Genomic DNA, 20382 nt, shown 5'->3' with positions numbered 1-20382 from the left:
TTGCTGCAGCTGTTCTGCAACTCTGGTATCCCTGTAGGGTGAGGTCTGGTTCCCTTGGCAAACCACAGAGTTGGGGAGGTAACTCTCCAAAATTAGACCCCAGCAGGATCGCTCTATTAATGCTGATGTTGGGTGGGAGGTGTCTCCACTTGGGTTCGTGCACCTCATCAATTCCCAAGTCTCCACCTGTCGCGTGGAGACCCAAGCCTCTGCCCACTGCTGAGATACACTTTCTCAGAGCCAGGCCAGACACCTTCCCCTCTGTGTCTTTCTGTACTGTTACCAGATTCACTGATACTGCAAGCAATTACTCCTTAGACCCACCATTCTAGGAGCACCATCAGTTATCACACTGGCTAGTTTAGCCCAGTTCAGCTCCAAACTATTCACAGTTTGGCAAACCTTTTCATAGATATCCTGTCCTATAGTTGTTCCTTTGATGCTTTGCAGTGCAGCAAGCTCTTCTGTGACTTCGAAATAGTCATTCATACCACAAATAAAAATTAGAAGTTGTGCAGAATCACAAACATCATTACTTTTGTTGAGTGCCAAAGAAAAATAGGAAAGTTTTTTGCGGAGTTTTGCAAATGCTGATGCAAATTGTCTCCCATTTCTTCAATCCTTCATGTAATTGTAGGCCCTGAATGACTCACTGTCCTAAATAAATCGGCCTTCTCTGGACACATCTCTTTGGCAACAGAAAGAAGGCATTCTTTAACAAATTCTCCCTCCACGAATGCTCTGTCAGTGTACGCTATTAGCTTGGCAATTTGAAAAATTGCTCGCAGTGATGAAATATTTAGCTGCTTCTGCTTCACAAAAGTGTTTTGCTGTGTTGTCAATGTATATTTCAGTTTTAATATTTTATCTTTTCTCACTTCTCTGATCAAACAATCATAATTTATCTTTATGTTGAGTTTGATAGTGTTGACGCAAATTGTATTCTTTGAACACAGACACTATATTCTGGCATATCAAACACACAGCGTTTTCCTTGTACTGCATGAAAAAGTAATCATAAGTCCACTGTTTTTTGAATATCCTATACTCCAACTCAATTTTTCTCTTTTTTTTTTTTTTGTAGAGACAGAGTCTCACTTTATGGCCCTTGGTAGAGTGCCGGGGCCTCACACAGCTCACAACAACCTCTAGCTCCGGGGCTTAAGAGATTCTCTTGCCTCAGCCTCCCCAGTAGCTGGGACTACAGGCGCCTGCCATAACGCCCAGCTATTTTTTTTTATTGCAGTTTGGCCGGGGCCGGGTTTGAACCCGCCACCCTCGGTATATGGGGCCGGTGCCCTACCAGCTGAGCCACAGGCGCTGCCCAATTTTTCTCTTTCTTGATATCATTGTTTCCTAGGGATTCCAAATTGCTATTAGTAAAATACCAATATATATATATTGAGAAGACCCATGCAATCAGATTCCACTGCAGGAAAAAAAGGCACGTTTGCCTTTTTTCTTCCGAATCTAATCTACATACACTTGTATGGCTGAACTCGCACTGCTCAAGATCACAACAGTGTGAACCATGGCTTACACAGCACAGAACATACAACATCATACACAGCTGAATAGTAACAGCACACAACATACAACATCATACACAATTGAATAGTAATCAGAATATAAATGCAGGGGAGTTGGAGAGTTTGGCTCACATTTCATACATGCGCACTGCGGGCCTGAGATGAGATGGCTGCTAAGCAGGACAGGCAGTGGCGGCAAAAACACCCAGCGGGCCAGATAAATGTCCTTGGTGGGCCACATGTGGCCTGTGGGCCGTAGTTTGAGGACCTCTGATCTAGAATCTACAAGGACCTCAAATAAATTTATAAGCAAAAAACAACCCTATTAAAAAGTGGGGGAAAGATTAAAACAAAATTTTTTCAAAAGAAGATATATAAATGGCAAAAAAGTATGTCAAAATTTTCAACATTACTTATCACCAGGGAAATGCAAATTACAACACAATGGAGACTCCCTTCTCCTCTCAAAGTGGTTATTATTAAAAAGTCAAAAAACAATAGATGCTGGTATGGATACAGTGAAAGGGATTGCTTACACACTCTGGGAATGAAAATTAGAACAACCTCTATGGAGATCAGGATGGAGATTCCTCAAAGAACTAAAAGTAGATCTACCATTTGATCCAGCACTCCAACTACTGGGTATCCACCCAAAAGAAAAAAAGTCACTGTGTCAAAAATACATCTTCACCTAAATGTTTATCCCAGCACAATTCACAACTGCAAAGATGCAGAATCAACCTACGTGCCCATCAGCTGAGGACTGGATAAAGAAAATGTAGTATACGTATGTATACATCTCACACACACACATACACACACACACAAACCACACACACCCTCAACTACTACTCAGCTATTAGAATGAGTGAAATAATGTCTTTTCCAGTAACTGGAATGGAATTGGAGACCATTATCCCAAGTGAAGTATCTCAGGAACAGAAGAACAAACAGCATGTTCTCACTTATAAATGGGAGCTAAACAATGGGTATATATGTCACACAAAATGAAATTATTCCATCAGAGACTAAGAAGCCGAGGGGTGCAAGGAGAGGGGAATTAGGCATAATATCCTTGCATTTTGGGAACATTATTAAGTAAAATAAAGGTTACTTGATTGCAAGCACTGCAATACATCCGCAGGGGATCTGATAAACCAGATGGTTAGCAAGTGACTAACAGGCAAGTGGCCTATAGAGGTAAATACCCTGCCAAAAGGGATAATTCATGTTGGGGCAAGATAGAGTAGGACAAGACAAGATTTCCTTATGCTAATCAGAATAGCATCAAATTTAAAACTTATGAATTATTTCTGGGATTTTCCATTTAATATTTTTATTATTTATTTATTTTCTTTTTTCTTTGCAGTTTTTGGCCGGAGCTGGATTTGAACCCACCACCTCCAGTACATGAGGCCGGCACCCTACTCCTTTGAGCCACAGGCACCGCCCATATTTTTATTTATTTTTGAGACAGAGTCTCATTATGTCGCCCTCGGTAGAGTGCTGTCACATCACAGCTCACAGCAACCTCAAACTCTTGGCCTTAAGCGATTCTCTAGCCTCAGCCTCCCAAGTAGCTGAGACGACAGGCGCCCGCCACAATGCCCGGCTATTTTTTTGTTGTAGTTGTCATTGTTGTTTAGAGGCCCCGCCGGGTTCGAACCCTCCAGCCCGGGTGCATATGGCCGGCGCCCTAACCACTGAGATACCCGCACGGAGCCCATTTAATATTTTTAGACCACAGTTGACCACAGATAACTAAGACCACAGAAAGTTGTGAAAATTCACTGAACTATACGTGTAGGATCTGTGCATTTTATTTATTTATTTTGAGATAGAGTCTCACTAGGTCGCCCTTGGTAGAGTGCTGTGGAGTCACAGCTCACAGCAACCTCAAACTCCTGGGCTTAAGTCATTCTCTTGCCTCAGCCTCTCAGTAGCTGGAACTACAGGCACTCCTCCACAACTCCTGGTATCCTGGTATATATATATATATGGTATATATGGTATACATATACATATATTGGTTTTGCTTTTGGTTTTGGCTGTAGGTGTCCTTGTTTGGCAGACCCGAGCTGGGTTCGAACCCACCACCTCTGGTGTATGTGGCTGGCGCCCTAGCTGTTGGGCGACAGGCGCCGAGCCAGTAAGTTCTATCTCATAAAAATCTTTAAAAAGAAACGTCATGGATCACATGAAGGGACTCGATCTCATTTACCTCAGGTTTCACCACGAATCGAACACGCAATAACTTTCAGTCCAGCAAGTGGGGCAGAGAAGCGTCCTCAGGGCGGTTTAGGGCCACACCCACAACCTCTGGGCGCCCTCGCGCGCTCCGCCTCGGAGCCCGCAGTGGAGCCCGCTACCTTTAGCCTCAGAGGAGTCCCGGGTGTCGGGTCCACGGATCTCAAGCGACCAGACGCCTCCCGGGCTGCTCAGCGCCTACCGCTCCTGACGCCAGGGGACGCCAGATCCCATCGGGACTCTCGACCTGACTCCGTGACTTCGGACGCACCCGTGACTTAGGTCTCCGGTTTCTCCGCTCAGATCCGAGATGACAGCAACGCTGAGCCTGGAGCCCGCGGGCCGCTGCTGCTGGGACCAGCCGGTGCGCATCGCCGTGCACGGCCTGGCCCCCAAGCAGCGGGTCACGCTGCGCGCGTCCCTGCGCGACGAGAAGGGCGCGCTCTTCCAGGCCCACGCGCGCTACCGCGCCGATGCCCGCGGCGAGCTGGACCTGGAGCGCGCGTCCGCCCTGGGCGGCAGCTTCGCGGGGCTCGAGCCCATGGGGCTGCTCTGGGCGCTGGAGCCCGAAAAGCCTTTCTGGCGCTTTCTAAAGCGCGACGTGCAGACGCCCTTCGCCGTGGAGCTGGAGGTGCTGGACGGCCACGGGCCCGAGGCCGGACGGCTGCTGGGCCGGGCGGTGCACGAGCGCGGCTTCCTTCGGCCCGGCGTGCGGAGGGAGCCTGTGCGCGCGGGGCAGGTGCGCGCCACGCTCTTCCTGCCGCCAGGTGAGCGGAGGCTGTGGGGATGGTGTGAGCGTAGGTGGCCTGCGCTGCCGGTAGCTTCCGTGCTGCTCCAGCTCTGGAGCCATGTCAGAAAAGCTGGCATTGACTGCCAGTAGCCACTCGACCACAACGCAGGATTTTGATAGTAAGTTCTGCAGTGTGCGTTTACTTGTATTATGCCGTGAAATCTCTGCAAGGGGGGTGTTACTATTCTTTAGATTAAAAGCTAGTGTCAGGGCTCGGTGCCCATAGCTCAGCAGTTAGGGCGTTGGCCACTTACACCGAAGCTGGCGGGTTCAAACCCGGCCCGGGCCTGCTGAACAACAATGACAACTACAACTACAACTAACGGTGGCTGGTGTCTGTAGTCCCAGCTACTTGGGAGGCTGAGGCTAGAGAATCGCTTGAAGCCGAGAGTTGGAGATTGTTGTGAGCTGTGACGCTACAGCACTCTACCAAGGGCAACATAGTGAGACTCTGTCTCAAAGAAAAAAAAGCTAGTGGCAGATTGGTAGGTGCCCTGTGCTCTGTGCTATTAAGCACTCCCCTACATCAGCCCCACTGTTCTTAGACAAAAAGCTCACTGTCAAGGAGTTTGTTGCCATGTCTTCTCTAGTGTCCTGGGCACACTGGGCTTTTTCTCCACTTCTTCACGTCTGGCTTTACTACAGACATGAAGTAAAAGGCCTTCCACACCTAAAGCCATCTCTGGATATTTCTAATTCTTTCCTCTGTTTTCATATAGACGTCTGAAATATCAGTACACACACCCCCCAAAAAAAGTTTTGATTCAGATTAATTCTTTTTTTTTGGTGAGGCAGAATCTCACTTTGTCATGTTGGGTAGTGTGCTTCAGCGTCATAGCTTACAGCAACCCCGGACTCTTGGACTCAACTGATCCTCTTGCCTCAACCTCCCACGTAGCTGGGACTACAGGCTCCCACCACAACACTAGGCTATTTTTTTTTTATTTGTTTGTTTAGCAGGCCCAGGCTGGGTTTGAACCCATCAGTCTCAGTGAATGTGGCCAGCACCCTAACTGCTGAGCTACAGATGCCGAACCCTGGCTAATTTTTTTTTTTTTTTTTAGTAGAGAGAGATCTCACTTTGCACGGACTGGTCTCAAACTCCTGAGCTCAAGCTGCCTACTCCTGTCATCTGCCTCCTCCTCCCAGAGTGCTAGGATTACAGGCCTGAGCCAATGCTTCCCCCAGCCCAGATTGTTAATTGTTAATCTTCAGCAGCACACTGTGTTAACATTAACGCTGTCTGAAATATGAAATCCCTCCTTTCATGATGTATTTATTCATTAACAAAAGACTTTGTTACTTAAAGATTCTTAGAATCTTGCCAATAAATTAGCATAGAATCATCTGGAGGGTCAAATTATCCATGAGAAGATACTCTGTGTTTTAGATTTCTCTCTCTCCAAGGACCTTTGTATCCCTTCTCAGTGACTCAGGCATTTGGTCTCTTTCCTTTGATTATACCCTGTTTCCCCCAAAATAAGACAGTGTCTTATATTAAGTTTTGCTCCCAAAGATGCACTAGGTCTTATTTTCAGGAGACGTCTTATCTTTCCTGTAAGTAGGTCTTATTTTCGGAGGATGTCTTATTTTCGGGGAAACAGGGTAGGAACCCACTAGATTTAGGATTTAGAATGGTGTGTAAAAGGAAAGCAAATTCTTTGAATTGTATAATGCCTTGCCTTTATAATTTCTGTTTTCTAGGACCTGGACCCTTCCCAGGGATCATTGACATCTTTGGTCTTGGAGGGGGCCTGTTGGAATATCGAGCCAGCCTTCTGGCTGGCCATGGTTTTGCCACATTGGCTCTAGCTTATTATGACTTTGAAGATCTCCCAAAGCAAATGGATGGCGTACACCTGGAATACTTTGAAGAAGCCTTGTGCTACATGCTTCAGCACCCCCAGGTTCTCCCATGTCCTTTATTTAATCAGGCTCTCTAGAAGCATTTCCATAGAGGGTGTCACCTGTACTAGTTGCAGTGATGCTGCTCTTTTCTTTTCACAAAGATTTCTTTTGGTAACTTCCTTGGTTGAAGGTGCCAGCTTTCAACCAGTTATGTAGAGTTTATCTGATGGCTTCATAATATAGTATTAATCATAAAATCTATGTGAGATTTAATTTAGTAATAATAAAATCCCTTTGTAATCTAAATCAAACTTTTATTATCTTTGCATGATTTAATTTTCTGATGTCAGATTATGTTCTCAGATTTTCATCAGCATTTGTCCACTCCTTTCAGAAGCTAAGAACTACTTATTTGGTCACCTTAGCCTTGCATTATAATCATTTACCAGTATACATTGACGGGGATTGATCAATGATTCAAATCTTGGAACAGAATTTTAGATATACACTATTGGATACACAACCATGTTAAGACTTGTATTGGGCCTACCTGAATGAGGCCCTGAACTTGATAGGCTTCATGTGGCTCAGCCTTCTATAGTGGATGATCCTCTGGATATTATCAAATATGCCAAGGAGTTTAAGATTTGTTGGCCATAATGGGGGGAAGAAACTCCACTGTCATCTGTGGTTGATTCTTTTGTGGATAATTCCCAGATTCATTAGCTAGCATTAGCTAGCAATATCTCTAATGCATTCCAAAAAAATATTTTTGTGTTGGATGAGTTTTTAATTCTTCTCTCTTCTTTTCTTCCAGATAAAGGGCCCAGGTATTGGGCTTTTGGGCCTTTCTCTGGGGGCTGATATTTGTCTCTCAATGGCCTCATTCTTGAAGAATGTCTCAGCCACGGTTTCCATCAATGGATCTGTATCCGGTGGAAGGACAGGCATACACTATAAGCAGACCAGCATCCCACCATTGGACTATGACCTGAGGAGAACCAAAGTAACTTTTTCAGGACTCCTGGACATTGTGGATGTAGGGAATGCTATGGTTGGGGGGTGTGAGAACCCCAGCATGATTCCAATAGAGAAAGCCCAGGGGCCCATCCTCTTCATTGTTGGTCAGGACGACCACAACTGGAGGAGTGAGTTATATGCCCAGGTAGCTTCTGAACGGTTACAGGCCCATGGAAAGGAAAAACCCGAAATCATGTGTTACCCTGGGACTGGGCATTACATCGAGCCTCCTTACTTCCCCATGTGCCCAGCTTCCTTTCATATGTTGTTGAACAAACCTGTGGTCTGGGGTGGGGAGCCCAGGCCTCATTCTAGGGCCCAGGTAGATGCTTGGAATCAAATTCTATCTTTCTTCTACAGACATCTGGAAGGTACCCAGAAGAGTGCTTTCTCCAAATTGTAATGCATTGTTGTTAACCTGAGAGAGTCAAGGTCAGTTTCTAATCTTGAGTAACCCTGTGTGAATCAGACGGGTCATGGATAACATTCAATTCACATCTTTGCCATTTATGGTGTATTTTAGGTAACTTGATTGAATAAGTTTTGCTGTTTTATTAATGTAAAACATACTTGAAGTTTCAGCTGTATATAACACAGAAATATTAAAAGCATCTCTACTATTAAAAATTTGTGTTTTCTTTCTCTATTTTTTTAGTTAACGTTTTAAGCCATAGATGAGTTTTTTTTTAATTTTTTTATTAAATCATAACTGTATACAATGATATGATTATGGGGCATCATACACTCACTTCATAAACCATTTGACACATTTTTATCACAGTGGTTAACATAGCCTTTCCGGCGTTATCTCAGTTACTGTGCCAAAACATTTATATTCTACATTTACCAAGTTTCGCAAATACCCCTGTAATATGCACCACAGGTGTGATCCCACCGATTCCCCTCCCTCTACCCACCCCCCCTTTTCCCACTTCCCCCTATTGTTAAGTTGTAGCTGGGTTATAGCTTTCATGTGAGAGTCCCAAATTAGTTTCATAGTAGGGCTGTGTACATTGGGTATTTTTTCTTCCATTCTTGGGATACTTTACTAAGAAGAATATGTTCCAGCTCCATCCATGTAAACATGAAAGAGGTAAAGTCTCCATCTTTCTTTAAGGCTGCATAGTATTCCATGGTATACATATACCACAATTTATTAATCCATTCGTGGATCGATGGGCACTTCGGCTTTTTCCATGACTTAGCAATTATGAATTGGGCTGCAATAAACATTCTGGTACAAATATCTTTGTTATGTTGTGATTTTTGGTCTTCTGGGTATATGCCCAGCAGAGGAATTACAGGATTGAATGGCAGATCTATTTTTAGATCTCTGAGTGTTCTCCATATATCTTTCCAAAAGGAATGTATTAATTTGCATTCCCACCAGCAGTGCAGAAGTGTTCCCTTTTCTCCGCATCCACGCCAACATCTCTGGTCTTGAGATTTTGTGATATAGGCTAGTCTCATTGGAGTTAGATGATATCTCAAAGTAGTTTTGATTTGCATTTCTCTGATGATTAAAGATGATGAGCATTTTTTCATATGTCTGAAGGCCGTGCGCCTGTCTTCTTCAGAGAAGTTTCTCTTCAAATCCCTTGCCCAGCCTGCGATGGGATCCCTTGTTTTTTTCTTGCTGATGCGTTTGAGTTCTCTGTGGATTCTGGTTATTAAACCTTTGTCAGAGTTATACCCTGCAAATATCTTCTCCCATTCTGAGGGCTGTCTGCTTGCTCTGCTTACTGTGTTCTTAGCTGTGCAGAAGCTTTTTAGTTTGATCAGAGAAGTAGATATCTGGAATAGAATAGAGAACCAAGAGATGAATCCAGCTACTTACTGCTATTTGATTTTTGACAAGCCAATTAAAAACATTCAGTGGGGAAAAGATTCCCTATTTAACAAATGGTGCTGGCTGAACTGGCTGGCAACCTGCAGAAGACTGAAATTGGACCCACACCTTTCACCATTAACTAAGATAGACTCTCATTGGATTAAAGATTTAAACTTAAGACATGAAACTATAAAAATACTAGAGGAGAATGCAGGGAAAACCCTTGAAGAAATTGGTCTGGGTGAGTATTTCATGAGGAGAACCCCCCGGGCAATTGAAGCAGCTTCAAAAATACACTACTGGGACTTGATCAAACTAAAAAGCCATAGATGAGTTTTAAAGCTGTTGACTTTCTCTGTCACTGTGAGAGAATGGTCATCCACTGTTTGCTTTTGAGCTATTGGTAGTAGGGTAGAATTGTCTTTGCCAAAAGCATAGATAGATGGGTATTGATATAAGGAAAGGCAGCTGACCTTTTCATTCTAGAGTTCAGAGAAGATCCTTCGAGAGGAGGAGTTGGGGGCATCTGCCTCTAGAATAGTTAAGTGTAAACACTGTTCCTCGAATGAATGGCTGTGATCTGTTTTCCTTCTCACTTCCTGGCTTCAATAGTGGACCTGAGAAAATCAGCATGATAATCTTTCTTGTTCTTTTTTTTTTTTTTTTTTTTTTAGAGACAGACTCTCACTTTATTGCCCTCAGTTCAGTGTGATGGCGTCACAGCTCACAGCAACCTCCAGCTCTTGGGCTTAGGCGATTCTCTTGTCTCAGCCTCCCAAGTAGTTGGGATTACAGGCGCCTGCCACAATGCCCGGCTATTTTTTGTTGCAGTTTGGCCAGGGTGGGGTTCGAACCCACCACCCTCGGTATATGGGGCTAGCGCCCTACTCACTGAGCCATAGGCACCGCCCTATAGCATGATAATCTTAGAGGAGTCATTTTTCCCTTTCCTTGTCTTCAGGCTACAATCATTGCATAAGTATATTTGAAGAGAAAATGGCTGAGAATTTGCCAAAACTGATGTCAAAGACATCAAGCCATATTTTCAAACAGCACTATAAACTCCAGGCGAAGAACACATCACAGTAAAACTGTTCATGAAATTTTTTTGTTGTTGTTCATGGAATTTTTAAAGACAGCTCCCAGCAAAAAAAAAAATGCCCTGGTCCAGATGGCTTCACACCAGAATTCTACCAAAACTTCAAAGAAGAGCTTATACCTGTATGTTGGAGAAATTATTCCCAAAAATAGAGAATGAAGGACTGTTCTTCAGCACATTCTACAAAGCAAGCATCACCCTAATACCAAAAACAGGAAAAGACCCAACTAAAAAGGAGAACTTCAGACCAATTGCAATAATGAATACAGATGCAAAGAATTCTCAATAAAATCCTAGCCAATAGATTACAGCTTGTCATTAAAAAAGTCATACATCATGATCATGTAGGTTTATCCCAGGTATGCAAGGCTGGTCTAACATACACAAGTCCATAAACATAATTTATCATATCAATAGAAGCAAAAATGAAGACCATATGATCCTCTCAATAGATGCAGAAAAAGCGTTTGATAAAATTCAGCTTCCTGGGCAGCGCCCGTGGCTCAGTGGGTAGGGCACCAGCCCCATATACCGAGCGTAGCAGGTTTGAACCTGGCCCTGGTGAAACTGCAACAACAACAACAAAAAAATAGCCAAGCGTTGAGGCAGGCGCATGTAGTCCCAGCTACTTGGGAGGCTGAGGCAAGAGAATCACCTAAGCCCAGGAGTTGGAGGTTGCTGTGAACTGTGACACCACAGCACTGAACCAAGGGCAATAAAGTGAGACTCTGTCCCCCACAAAAAAGAAAATTCAGCTTCCTTTTCTAATTAGAACACCAAAGAATATAGGCTGAGGTGGCACATTTCTTAAAGTGATCAGAGCCATCTGTGACAAACCACAGCTAATATTATACTGAATAGAGTTAAACTGAGATTTTCCACTTAGAACTAGAACTAGACAAGGTTGTCCTCTATCACCACTACTATTCAACACAGTGCTGGAATTTCTAGCCAATATAATCAGGCAAGAGAAGTAAATAAAGGGCACCCAAATGGGGGCAGAGGAGGTTAAACTCTCTTTGTCGACGATATGATCTTATACTTAGAGAACACCAAAGACTCAACCACAAGACTCCTGGAAGTGATCAAAAAATACAGTGATGTCTTACCATATAAAATCAATGTCCACAAATCAGTAGTCTTTGTATATGCCAATAACAGCCAAGATGAGATGCTAATCAAGGACATAATTCCTTTCAAAGTAGCTTCAAAGAAAAAGCTAGCAAAAGAAGTGAAGGACCTCTATAAAGAAAATCATGAGGCTTGGCGCCTGTAGCTCAGCAGCTAGGGCGCCAGCCACATACACCAGAGCTGGCAGGTTCAAATCCAGCCCGGGCCAACTACCAAAAAAAAGAAATAGCTGGGCATTGTGGCGGGTGCCTGTAGTCCCAGCTACTTGGGAGGCTGAGGCAAGAGAATCGCTTAAGCCCAAGAGTTTGAGGTTCCTCTGAACTGTGACACCACGGCACTCTACCAAGGGTGACATAATAAGACTCTATCTCAAAAAAAAAGAAAAAAGAAAAGAAATAGCAGAAGATATTAACAAATAGAAGAATATACCATGCGCTCATGGCTGGGAAGGATCAACATTGCTAAAATGTCTATACTTCCCAAAGCAATCTACAGATTCAATGCCATTCCAATTAAAATACTAACATCATACTTTCAAGACTTGGAAAAAATAATTCTTCATTTTGTATGGAACCAGAGAAAACCTCGTATAGCTAAGGAAATTATTAGAAATAAAAACAAGCTGGGAGCATCAGCCTACCAGACTGTAGGCTGTACTACAAGGCCAGAGTGATCAAAACAGCATGGTATTGGCACAAAAATACAGACATAGACATCTGGAACCAAATAAAAAACGATGAGATGAAACTAACATCTTTGACAGCCACCTAATCTTTGATAAACCAAATAAGAACATACACTGGGGGAAAGACCCCTGTTCAATAAATTGTGCTGGGAGAACTGGATAACCACATGTAAAAGACTGAACCTGAACCCACACCTTTCTCCACTTACAAAAATTAATTCAACATGGATAAAAGATCTAAATCTAAGGCATGAAACAATAAAAGTCTTTGAAGAAACTGTGGGGAAAACACTTGAAGGTATTGGCCTGGGGAAAGACTTTATGAAGAAGACTTCTGTGGCAATTGCAACAACAACAGAAATAAACAAATGGGACTTAATTAAACTGAATAGTTTCAGTACAGCTAAGGAGACAACAACCAAAGCAAATAGACAATTATCAGAATGGGAAAGATATTTGCATATTATGAATTGGACAAAGGCTTGATAACTAGGATCTACAGAGAACTCAGATTAATCAACAACAAAAAAGAGCCAACAATCCCTTATACCACTGGGCAAGAGAGATGAATAGAATCATCTCTAAAGAAGACAAATGAATGGCTAACAAACATATAAAAAAGTGCTCATCATCCCTAATTATCAAAGAAATGCAAATCAAAACCACCCTGAGATATCACCTAAACCCAGTGACAATGGCCCACATCACAAAATCTCAAAGCTGCAGATGCTGGCGTGGATGTGGAGAGAAGGGAACACTTTTACACTGCTGGTGGGACTGCAAACTAATACAATCTTTTTGGAAGGAAGTAGGGAGAATCCTCAAAGAATTCAAATTAGACCTCCTATTTGATCCTGTAATCCCATTACTAGGCATCTACTCAGAAGAAAAAAAATCATTTTATCATAAGGACATTTGCACTGGACTGTTTATTGCAGCTAAATTTACAATTGCCAAATTGTGGAAACAACCTAAATGCCCACCAATCCAAGAATGGATTAACAAGCTGTGGTACATGTACACCATGGAATATTATTCAGCCATTAAAAGAAATGGAGACTTTACATCTTTTGTATTAACCTGGATGGAGGTGGAACACATTCTCCTTAGTAAAGCATCACAACAATGGAGAAGCAAGAATCCCATGTACTCAATTCAGATATAAGGACAATTGATGACCTAGTACATGGTGGGGAGTGGGAGAATGGGGGAGTAGGGAGAAAGAAGGAGGGAAGGGAGTGGGGGGGTCACAGTGTATGTCCACCTCTTGGGGGTGGGACACAACTATAAGAGGAAATTTACCTAACAAATGCAATCAGTGTAACCTGGTTATTTGTACCCTCAATGAATCCCCAACAACAACAGAAAACAGACATAGCTGTACGTTCTTTGACATTTCTTCAACCAAGAGGTGGGAGACGTATATCCCTTTCCTTCAGGTCTGGATGGACTTGTGACTAGGAGTCATGCTATGTGATTTCACAGGCTAAGTTGTAGAAGGCCATGAAGATTCCATTTTAGTCGTTAGGAACACCTGCTTTCAGATCTTGAGCCGCCACATAAGACATTTGTCTACCTTGAGCTTGTGATGCTGTGAGGAAGCCACACACACATGGAGAAGCTAACTATTGGCTCTCAGTGGCCTTTGAGTCACCGCAACCCAGGTGCCAGATATGTGAGTGCGAAAACCTCCAGATGATTCTAGTCCCCAGCTGTTGAATTCTTCCCAGTGAAGACTTCAGATATCTGAGAGCAGAGAAGTCCCAGTCAAACTCTGTCAAATTATAGATTTGTGAGAAAAAGAGGTTGTTCTTGTTGTACATGACTATGTTTTGAGATGTGTTTCCATTCTCTATTGTTGTGTAACGATCACCCTACCACTAGTAGCTTAAAGCAATAACCACGTATCTTCAAGTCTGCAAAGTGAACCGGACTCAGTAGAAGTGGATCACTTCTGTTCCAAGTGGCAGTGGATCTGGCAGTTTGAGAGACTGGAGGCTCTAATTTCATGGCAGGGAGGTTGGTGCTGGCTGTCAACTGACACCTCAGGCAGCAATAACAGAAAACCTCTTCTCTTCTCTTGCATTGCCTTGGTCATTGAATTTCCTTCAACAAATATCAAGAACCTATGACATAGCAGGCAGAACTCTAAGTTCCTGGCTAAGATGAACAAAGAGAAGTTGTTTGCCATCAAGAAGCATTTATTCTAGTAGGGGAAAGAAAATAAAGTGATAACTGCTGTGAAGAATAAAAAGCAGGATAAGGTTAAAGCATAAGGAGGGGGTGATATTTTAAATAGGCTGGTCAGGGAAGGCATTTTTGAATAAGTGATCTTTGAGCAGAGACCTAATGGCACATAGGGAGTGATTCATGCTCCAGGCTGAGGGGACAGTGAAGGCACTGGCCTACAGAGGAAGCATGTGCTTGGTCTGAAGCCAAGCAAGGGAGGGGCAGAGGAGGAGAAACAAAGTCAGAGAGGCAGCCAGGGAATGGGTTATGGGAAGCCTCTGGGGAGTAGAAGATAGGGAAGTGGCATGATTTTTAATTTTTAATTAATAATTTATTTATTTATTTATTTATTTATTTTTGAGACAGAGTCTCACCATGTCACCCTCGATAGAGTGCCATGGTGTCCCAGCTCACAGCAACCTCAAACTCTTGGGCTAAAGCGATTCTCTTGCCTCAGCCTCCCAAATAGCTGGGACTACGGGTGCTTGCCACAATGCCCACCTATTTTTTGTTGCAGTTGTCATTGTTGTTTTAGCTGGCCCAGGCCAGGTTCGAACCCACCAGCCTCAGTGTATGTGGCTGGCATACATAACCACTGTGCTAAAGGTGCCGAGCCTAATTACTAGTATCACTCTGGTTACTATCTGGAGAATCGCTTGAAGGCAGTGAGGCCAGTTTGGAGGCTACCGTAATCTCCATGAAGGTGATCATCTTAGACTAGTCTGATAGTGGTGCAAGTGATGAAAAGTGGTCAGTTACATTCCAAAGTAGAGCTTCCAGATTTACTTCTGGATGAAATGTGGGATGGAAAAGAAAGACAAGAATGATTCCAAGTTTTTATTTTTTCTGTAAGCCAATGGACAAATGGTGGTGCCATTTATTGAAACAGAGAACAATAGGAAAGAGCAGGTTTAAGGAAAAGCATCTAGGTTTCAGTTTTTGCCATGTTGAGTTTGAGTGCGTATTGGACATCCAAGTGAAGATATCTAAATACATAGACCCACAAGTTTGAATCTCAGAGGACATACCAGGGCTGGAAATATAAATCTGGGAGTCAGCAGTTAGTAAACTTGAAAGTTACTGGTAACAAAACCTGGGTAGTAAATTGATTGATATTGATTTTTTTATTACTCCATGCCATGAATTCAGATGAATGAAATTAAATTTAATATACATATGTTAAGTACTAATATGCAAAACTGTATCAGCTTCTCATTCTAAGTTAGGTACCTGGATCAGAAAACATTTAAAACTCCTGGGTAAAATGTGTTCTAAAACCATTTGATGACCTGGTAAGAAAGAAAACAGATCTTCAGGTCAGGGAGTGAGTAAAGAGAATGCTGAAGTAAGTAGAGCATTGACTTGTTTCCTAAGAGCATTTGCTAAATCTGGAATTGAGGAATTGACACATTTCCTTACACCTTATCAAAAAATCACATTAGCAAATCATCACTACTGTTCTCAGTAAAAAAGAAAATTTCAAGTATCAGAAGCCATCAGGCTGATAATGGTGGATATAAGATTTCCTAAATTTGAATTTTTTCTTGAAAACTCAAATCTCATCATTGATGACAAAGTTGTTAACTTAAAACAACAGACTTACTTGCTTCCCTTTTGGGAAAAGTCTGAAAAATACTCAAGCCTTACTGTTAATTCTATCAAGTGTATTGGTGCTCTGGGAAAAAAGTGTCAGAGTTCAGCTCACAAGTCAATTGCATAAGTGCTTTTATCTAAGATAACTATCATACTGCAGTTGCAACAGAAGTGCTTCATGTGTACTCAATCCATTTGTCAAACAGAATATTAAAAAGGTATGTCCTCAAAGGTAAAGATTTAATTACAGCTTCAACAAGACATTTTGTCATTGAAATTACTTTTTTCTCCTTTTTGCCAGTGTGGTGGTAAGGAATATAATGATTACAATGCACAGTTGGGTGTCACTACTTTTATTCATTCTAAAGCAGTTGCACTTTGACCCATTCATGCATCAGTGCAAATGTCAACACAATTACAGGGCAAATACTATTTTAGGATTATTATGAAGATTTTTTTTTAACTTTACACATAGTTAATTATACGCTAAATAGGTGAATTGTATGGTATGTAGATTATACCTCATAAAGATTTTTTTTACCAGGCATAGTGGCTCATGCCTATATTCCCAGTGATGTTGGAGGCTGAAGCAAGGGGATTGCTGGAGCCCAGGAGCTTGAGACCAACCTGGGCAATATAACAAGACTCCACGTATAAAAAAATAAGAGAAATTAGCTGAGTGTGGTGATCATATTTTGTGAATGTTTATTCTAAAGCAACTCTTCATATATGCACTGAGAGACAAAAGCAAGAATATTCACAGCAGAACTGATTGTACTAGCAAAAAGCTCAAAATGATCCAAAATTCTATTAATAGTAGAATGGGCAAATAAATTGTGGACTAATCACACTACATCATGTCGTATGATAAAGCAGTGAAAATTAATGAGCTAAAATGATTCAACACATATAACACATGAATCTCAGGAAAATATTATCGACTGAAAACAAATGGCAGAAAAATTAATAAAGTATATTTTCATTAGATGCGATACCAAAAACTTAAGCAAAAAGTAAGTTGGACTTCATCAAAATGGAAAAAATTTGTGCTTTTAAATACACCATAGAGAACATAAAAAGATGATCTAGCCCCAGCCAAACTGCAACAAAAAAACAGCCGGGCATTGTTGCAGGAGCCTGTAGTCCCAGTTACTCAGGAGGCTGAGGCAGGAGAAATGCCTAAGCCCAAGAGATGGTGGTTGCTGTGAGCTGGGATTTCACAGCACTCTATTGAGTGTGACAAAAAAAAAAAAAAAGATAATCTAGGGCGGTGCCTGTGGCTCAAGGAGTAGGGCGCCAGCCCTATATACTGGGGGTGGTGGGTTCAAGCCTGGCCTGGCCAAAAATGCAAAAAAAGAAAAAGATAATCTACAGAATGAGAAAAATGTAATTTGGAGATCATATATTTGATGAGGGACTTCTATCTAGACTTTATATCCATAAAAAGAACCCTCACAACTCAATAATAAAAAGACAAATGACCTAATCTTAAAGGCATCTAATGTGAATAGACGTTTCCCCAAAGAAGTTTTACAGATGGCCAATAAGTACATTAAAACATTGTCAACACAGCCACATACACCTAAGCTGGAGGGTTCGAATCCAGCCCAGGGCCCGCCAAACAACAATGATGGCTGCAACCAAAAAATAGCCAGGCATTGTGGCGGGCGCCTGTAGTCCCAGCTACTTGGGAGGCAGAGGCAGGAGACTCACTTAAGCCCAGGAGTTGGAGGTTGCTGTGAGCTGTGATGCCACAGCACTCTACCCAGGGTGACAGCTTGAGGCTCTGTCTCAAAAAAAAAAAAAAAAACATTAGTAGCGGTCAGGAAAATGAGAAATAAAACCGCAGTGAGACGGTACTGCAAACCCACTAAAGCAGGGATAATTAAAAAGACAAGTATTGGTGACAACATGGAGAAATTGGAATCCTCATATACTGTTGGTGGGATTGTAAAACGGTGAAGCCACCTTGGAAGTCTGACATATCCTAAAAGGTTAAATATAGAATTGCTCCAGCAGGGCGGCGCCTGTGGCTCAGTTGGTAAGGCGCCGGCCCCATATACTGAGGGTGGCGGGTTCAAACCCGGCCCCGGCCAAACTGCAACCAAAAAATAGCCGGGCGTTGTGGCAGGCACCTGTAGCCCCAGCTACTCGGGAGGCTGAGGCAAGAGAATCGCTTAAGCCCAGGAGTTGGAGGTTGCTGTGAGCTGTGTGAGGCCACGGTGCTCTACCGAGGGCCATAAAGTGAGACTCTGTCTCTACAAAAAAAAAAAAAAAAAAGAATTGCTCCAGCAATTCTAGTCCCAGGTGTATATCTGAGAGAAATGAGACCACATGACCACACAAAAAACGTGTACATAATGTTCATTGAACACTTTTCACAATAGCCAGGAGGCATATACAACCCAAATGTCCATAAGTGATATGTCCACACAATAGAATATTATTTGGCAATAAAGAGGGAATGAAGTACTAATGCATAGATATATCATGTAACATGGATGAACCTCGAAAACAATATGGTATGTGAAAGAAACCAGTCACAAAGACCACATATTATATGATCTCATTTCTAAGAATTGTCCAGAATAGACAAATCTATAGAGACAGAAAGTACATGACTCATTACTAGGGCTGAGAAGAGAGAGAGTTAAGGCAAATGGGAAAAGTGGCTGCCACTCGGCACAGGGTTTCCATGTGGGGTAATGAAAAGTGTGGAACTAGGTAATGGTGATGGTTGTGCACTGTTATGAATATACTAAAAACCGCTGAATTGTACATTAAATAAGTGAATGATATGGCATGTAGATCATACCTCATAAAGATTTTGTTGCCAGGTATAGTGTCTCATGCCTATAATCCCAGTGATGCTAGAGACTGAGTCAGGAGGATCACTGGAAGCTAGGAGTTCAAGACCAACCTGGGCCTGTCCATAAAAGAAAAAAGAAAGAAAAATTAACTGGGTATGGTAGTACTGCCTGTAGTCCCAGCTACTAGGGGAGACTGAAGAGGCAAGATCACTGGAGCTCAAGAATTCCAGTCTGCTATCATTGCGGCACTGCACGCCAGCCTCGGGAGAGAGCAAGACCCCATCTCTTAAAAAAAAAAAAAAAGCTAGACACAGTGGCTCACGCCTGTAATCCTGGCACTCTGGAAGGGTAAGGCAAGTGGATCACCTGAGCTCAGGAGTTTAGACCAGCCTGAGCAAAGTGAGACCCTATCTCTACTATAAATAGAAAAACTAGCCAGGCCTTGTGGAGGGCACCTGTAGTCCAGCTACTTGGGAGGCTGAGGCAGAAGGATCAGTTGAACCCAAGTTTGAGGTTGCTGTGAGCTATGATGACACCAGGGCAGTCAACCTCAGGGCAACTAAGACTCTGTCTCAAAAAAATATAATAAATAAATAAATAAATAAAAGACAAGTCTTGCTATGTTGTCCAGGCCAGTCTTGAACTTATGGGCTCAAGTGACCCACCTCAGCCTCCCAGGTACTATGCAGACTGTGTCTGAATATCAATGTTTTTTTTTTTTTTTTAAGTAGAAGCACTTGTTAAATTTGCATTCAGCTAGGCAAAAGCTTAACTGTGGAGCCAGTGATGTGGCTCACGCCAGTAATCCCAGCACTCTGGGAGGCCAAGGCAGGTGAATGGCCTGAGTTCACAAGTTCAAGACCAGCCTGAGCTAGACCAAGACCCCGCCTCTAAAAATAGCCGGGCATTGTAGAGGCGCCTGTAATCTCAGCTACTCCAGAGGCTGAGGAAAAAGAATTCTTGAGCCCAGGAGTCTGAGGTTGATGTGAGCTATGATGCCATGGCGCTTTACCGGGGGCGACAAAGTGAGACTCTGTCTCAAAACACAAACAAAAAAAAAGCTTAACTGTGATCAAGGAAAAAGAGAATGCTTTAAAACAGTGATTCTCAACCTGTGGGTTGCGACCCCTTTGTAACAATGAAAATACATTGCAGCTTTAGGAAGGTTGAGAATCACTGCTTTAAAACCTGAACAAAACTAAAAAAACTATTGTTAAAAGATGGAAACACGATAAAACTATAAAGAAAACTAGGGACTTAATAAACCCAAATTGAAGGTGCTGATTATCTCTGAGTGGGAACAGGCTGGAGCACATGGAGACGTCAAAACTGATGTCAAAAACATCTGTTTAAAATTGCAAGGATGGGCCTGTAATCCCAGCTATTTGACAGGCTCAGACAGGAGGAGCATTTGAGTCCAGCAGTTCCAGGCTAGCCTGGGCAACAAAATGAGATCCCATCTGATTAAAAAAAGATAAAATTGGTAGGACATTAGGCAGCAAAGACAATTCCAGTTAGCAGGACTTGGGTCTGATTGATAGTAACAACTGTAAATATTTGATAATAAGTG

At 42.5% G+C, this 20382-nt stretch overlaps 1 protein-coding gene across 2 annotated transcripts; it reads left to right on the top strand.

The window, feature by feature from the left end:
* The first annotated feature begins 3366 nt into the window (after positions 1–3366).
* On the top strand, positions 3367–8055 carry LOC128594542 (peroxisomal succinyl-coenzyme A thioesterase-like). Of its 2 annotated transcripts, XM_053603450.1 has the most exons (4): positions 3367–4543; positions 6271–6473; positions 7232–7420; positions 7795–8055. In XM_053603450.1, the coding sequence occupies exons 1-4, from the start codon at positions 4087–4089 to the stop codon at positions 7849–7851; spliced, it is 906 nt and encodes a 301-aa protein (XP_053459425.1). In that variant the 5' UTR covers positions 3367–4086; the 3' UTR covers positions 7852–8055. The 2 variants fall into 2 exon arrangements, with proteins under 2 accessions (XP_053459425.1, XP_053459424.1); XM_053603449.1 differs by having other exon boundaries at positions 3377–4543; positions 7232–8055.
* Positions 8056–20382: the final 12327 nt, after the last annotated feature.

The sequence above is a fragment of the Nycticebus coucang genome, chromosome 9 (assembly GCF_027406575.1).
Source record: "Nycticebus coucang isolate mNycCou1 chromosome 9, mNycCou1.pri, whole genome shotgun sequence".
Taxonomy (NCBI): Eukaryota; Metazoa; Chordata; class Mammalia; order Primates; family Lorisidae; genus Nycticebus; species Nycticebus coucang.
The sequence above is the reverse complement of the archived record's forward strand: the minus strand, read 5'-3'. Positions and strand labels throughout refer to the sequence as shown.

What these genes read in the sequence shown, in the direction of transcription:
- LOC128594542 (XM_053603449.1), top strand. Translation starts at nt 4,087, where the DNA reads ATGACAGCAACGCTGAGCCTGGAGCCCGCGGGCCGCTGCTGCTGGGAC. An exon ending in CACGCTCTTCCTGCCGCCAG is followed by an intron (nt 4,544 to 6,270) that starts GTGAGCGGAGGC and finishes TCTGTTTTCTAG; the next exon opens with GACCTGGACCCTTCCCAGGG. An exon ending in ACATGCTTCAGCACCCCCAG is followed by an intron (nt 6,474 to 7,231) that starts GTTCTCCCATGT and finishes CTTTTCTTCCAG; the next exon opens with ATAAAGGGCCCAGGTATTGG.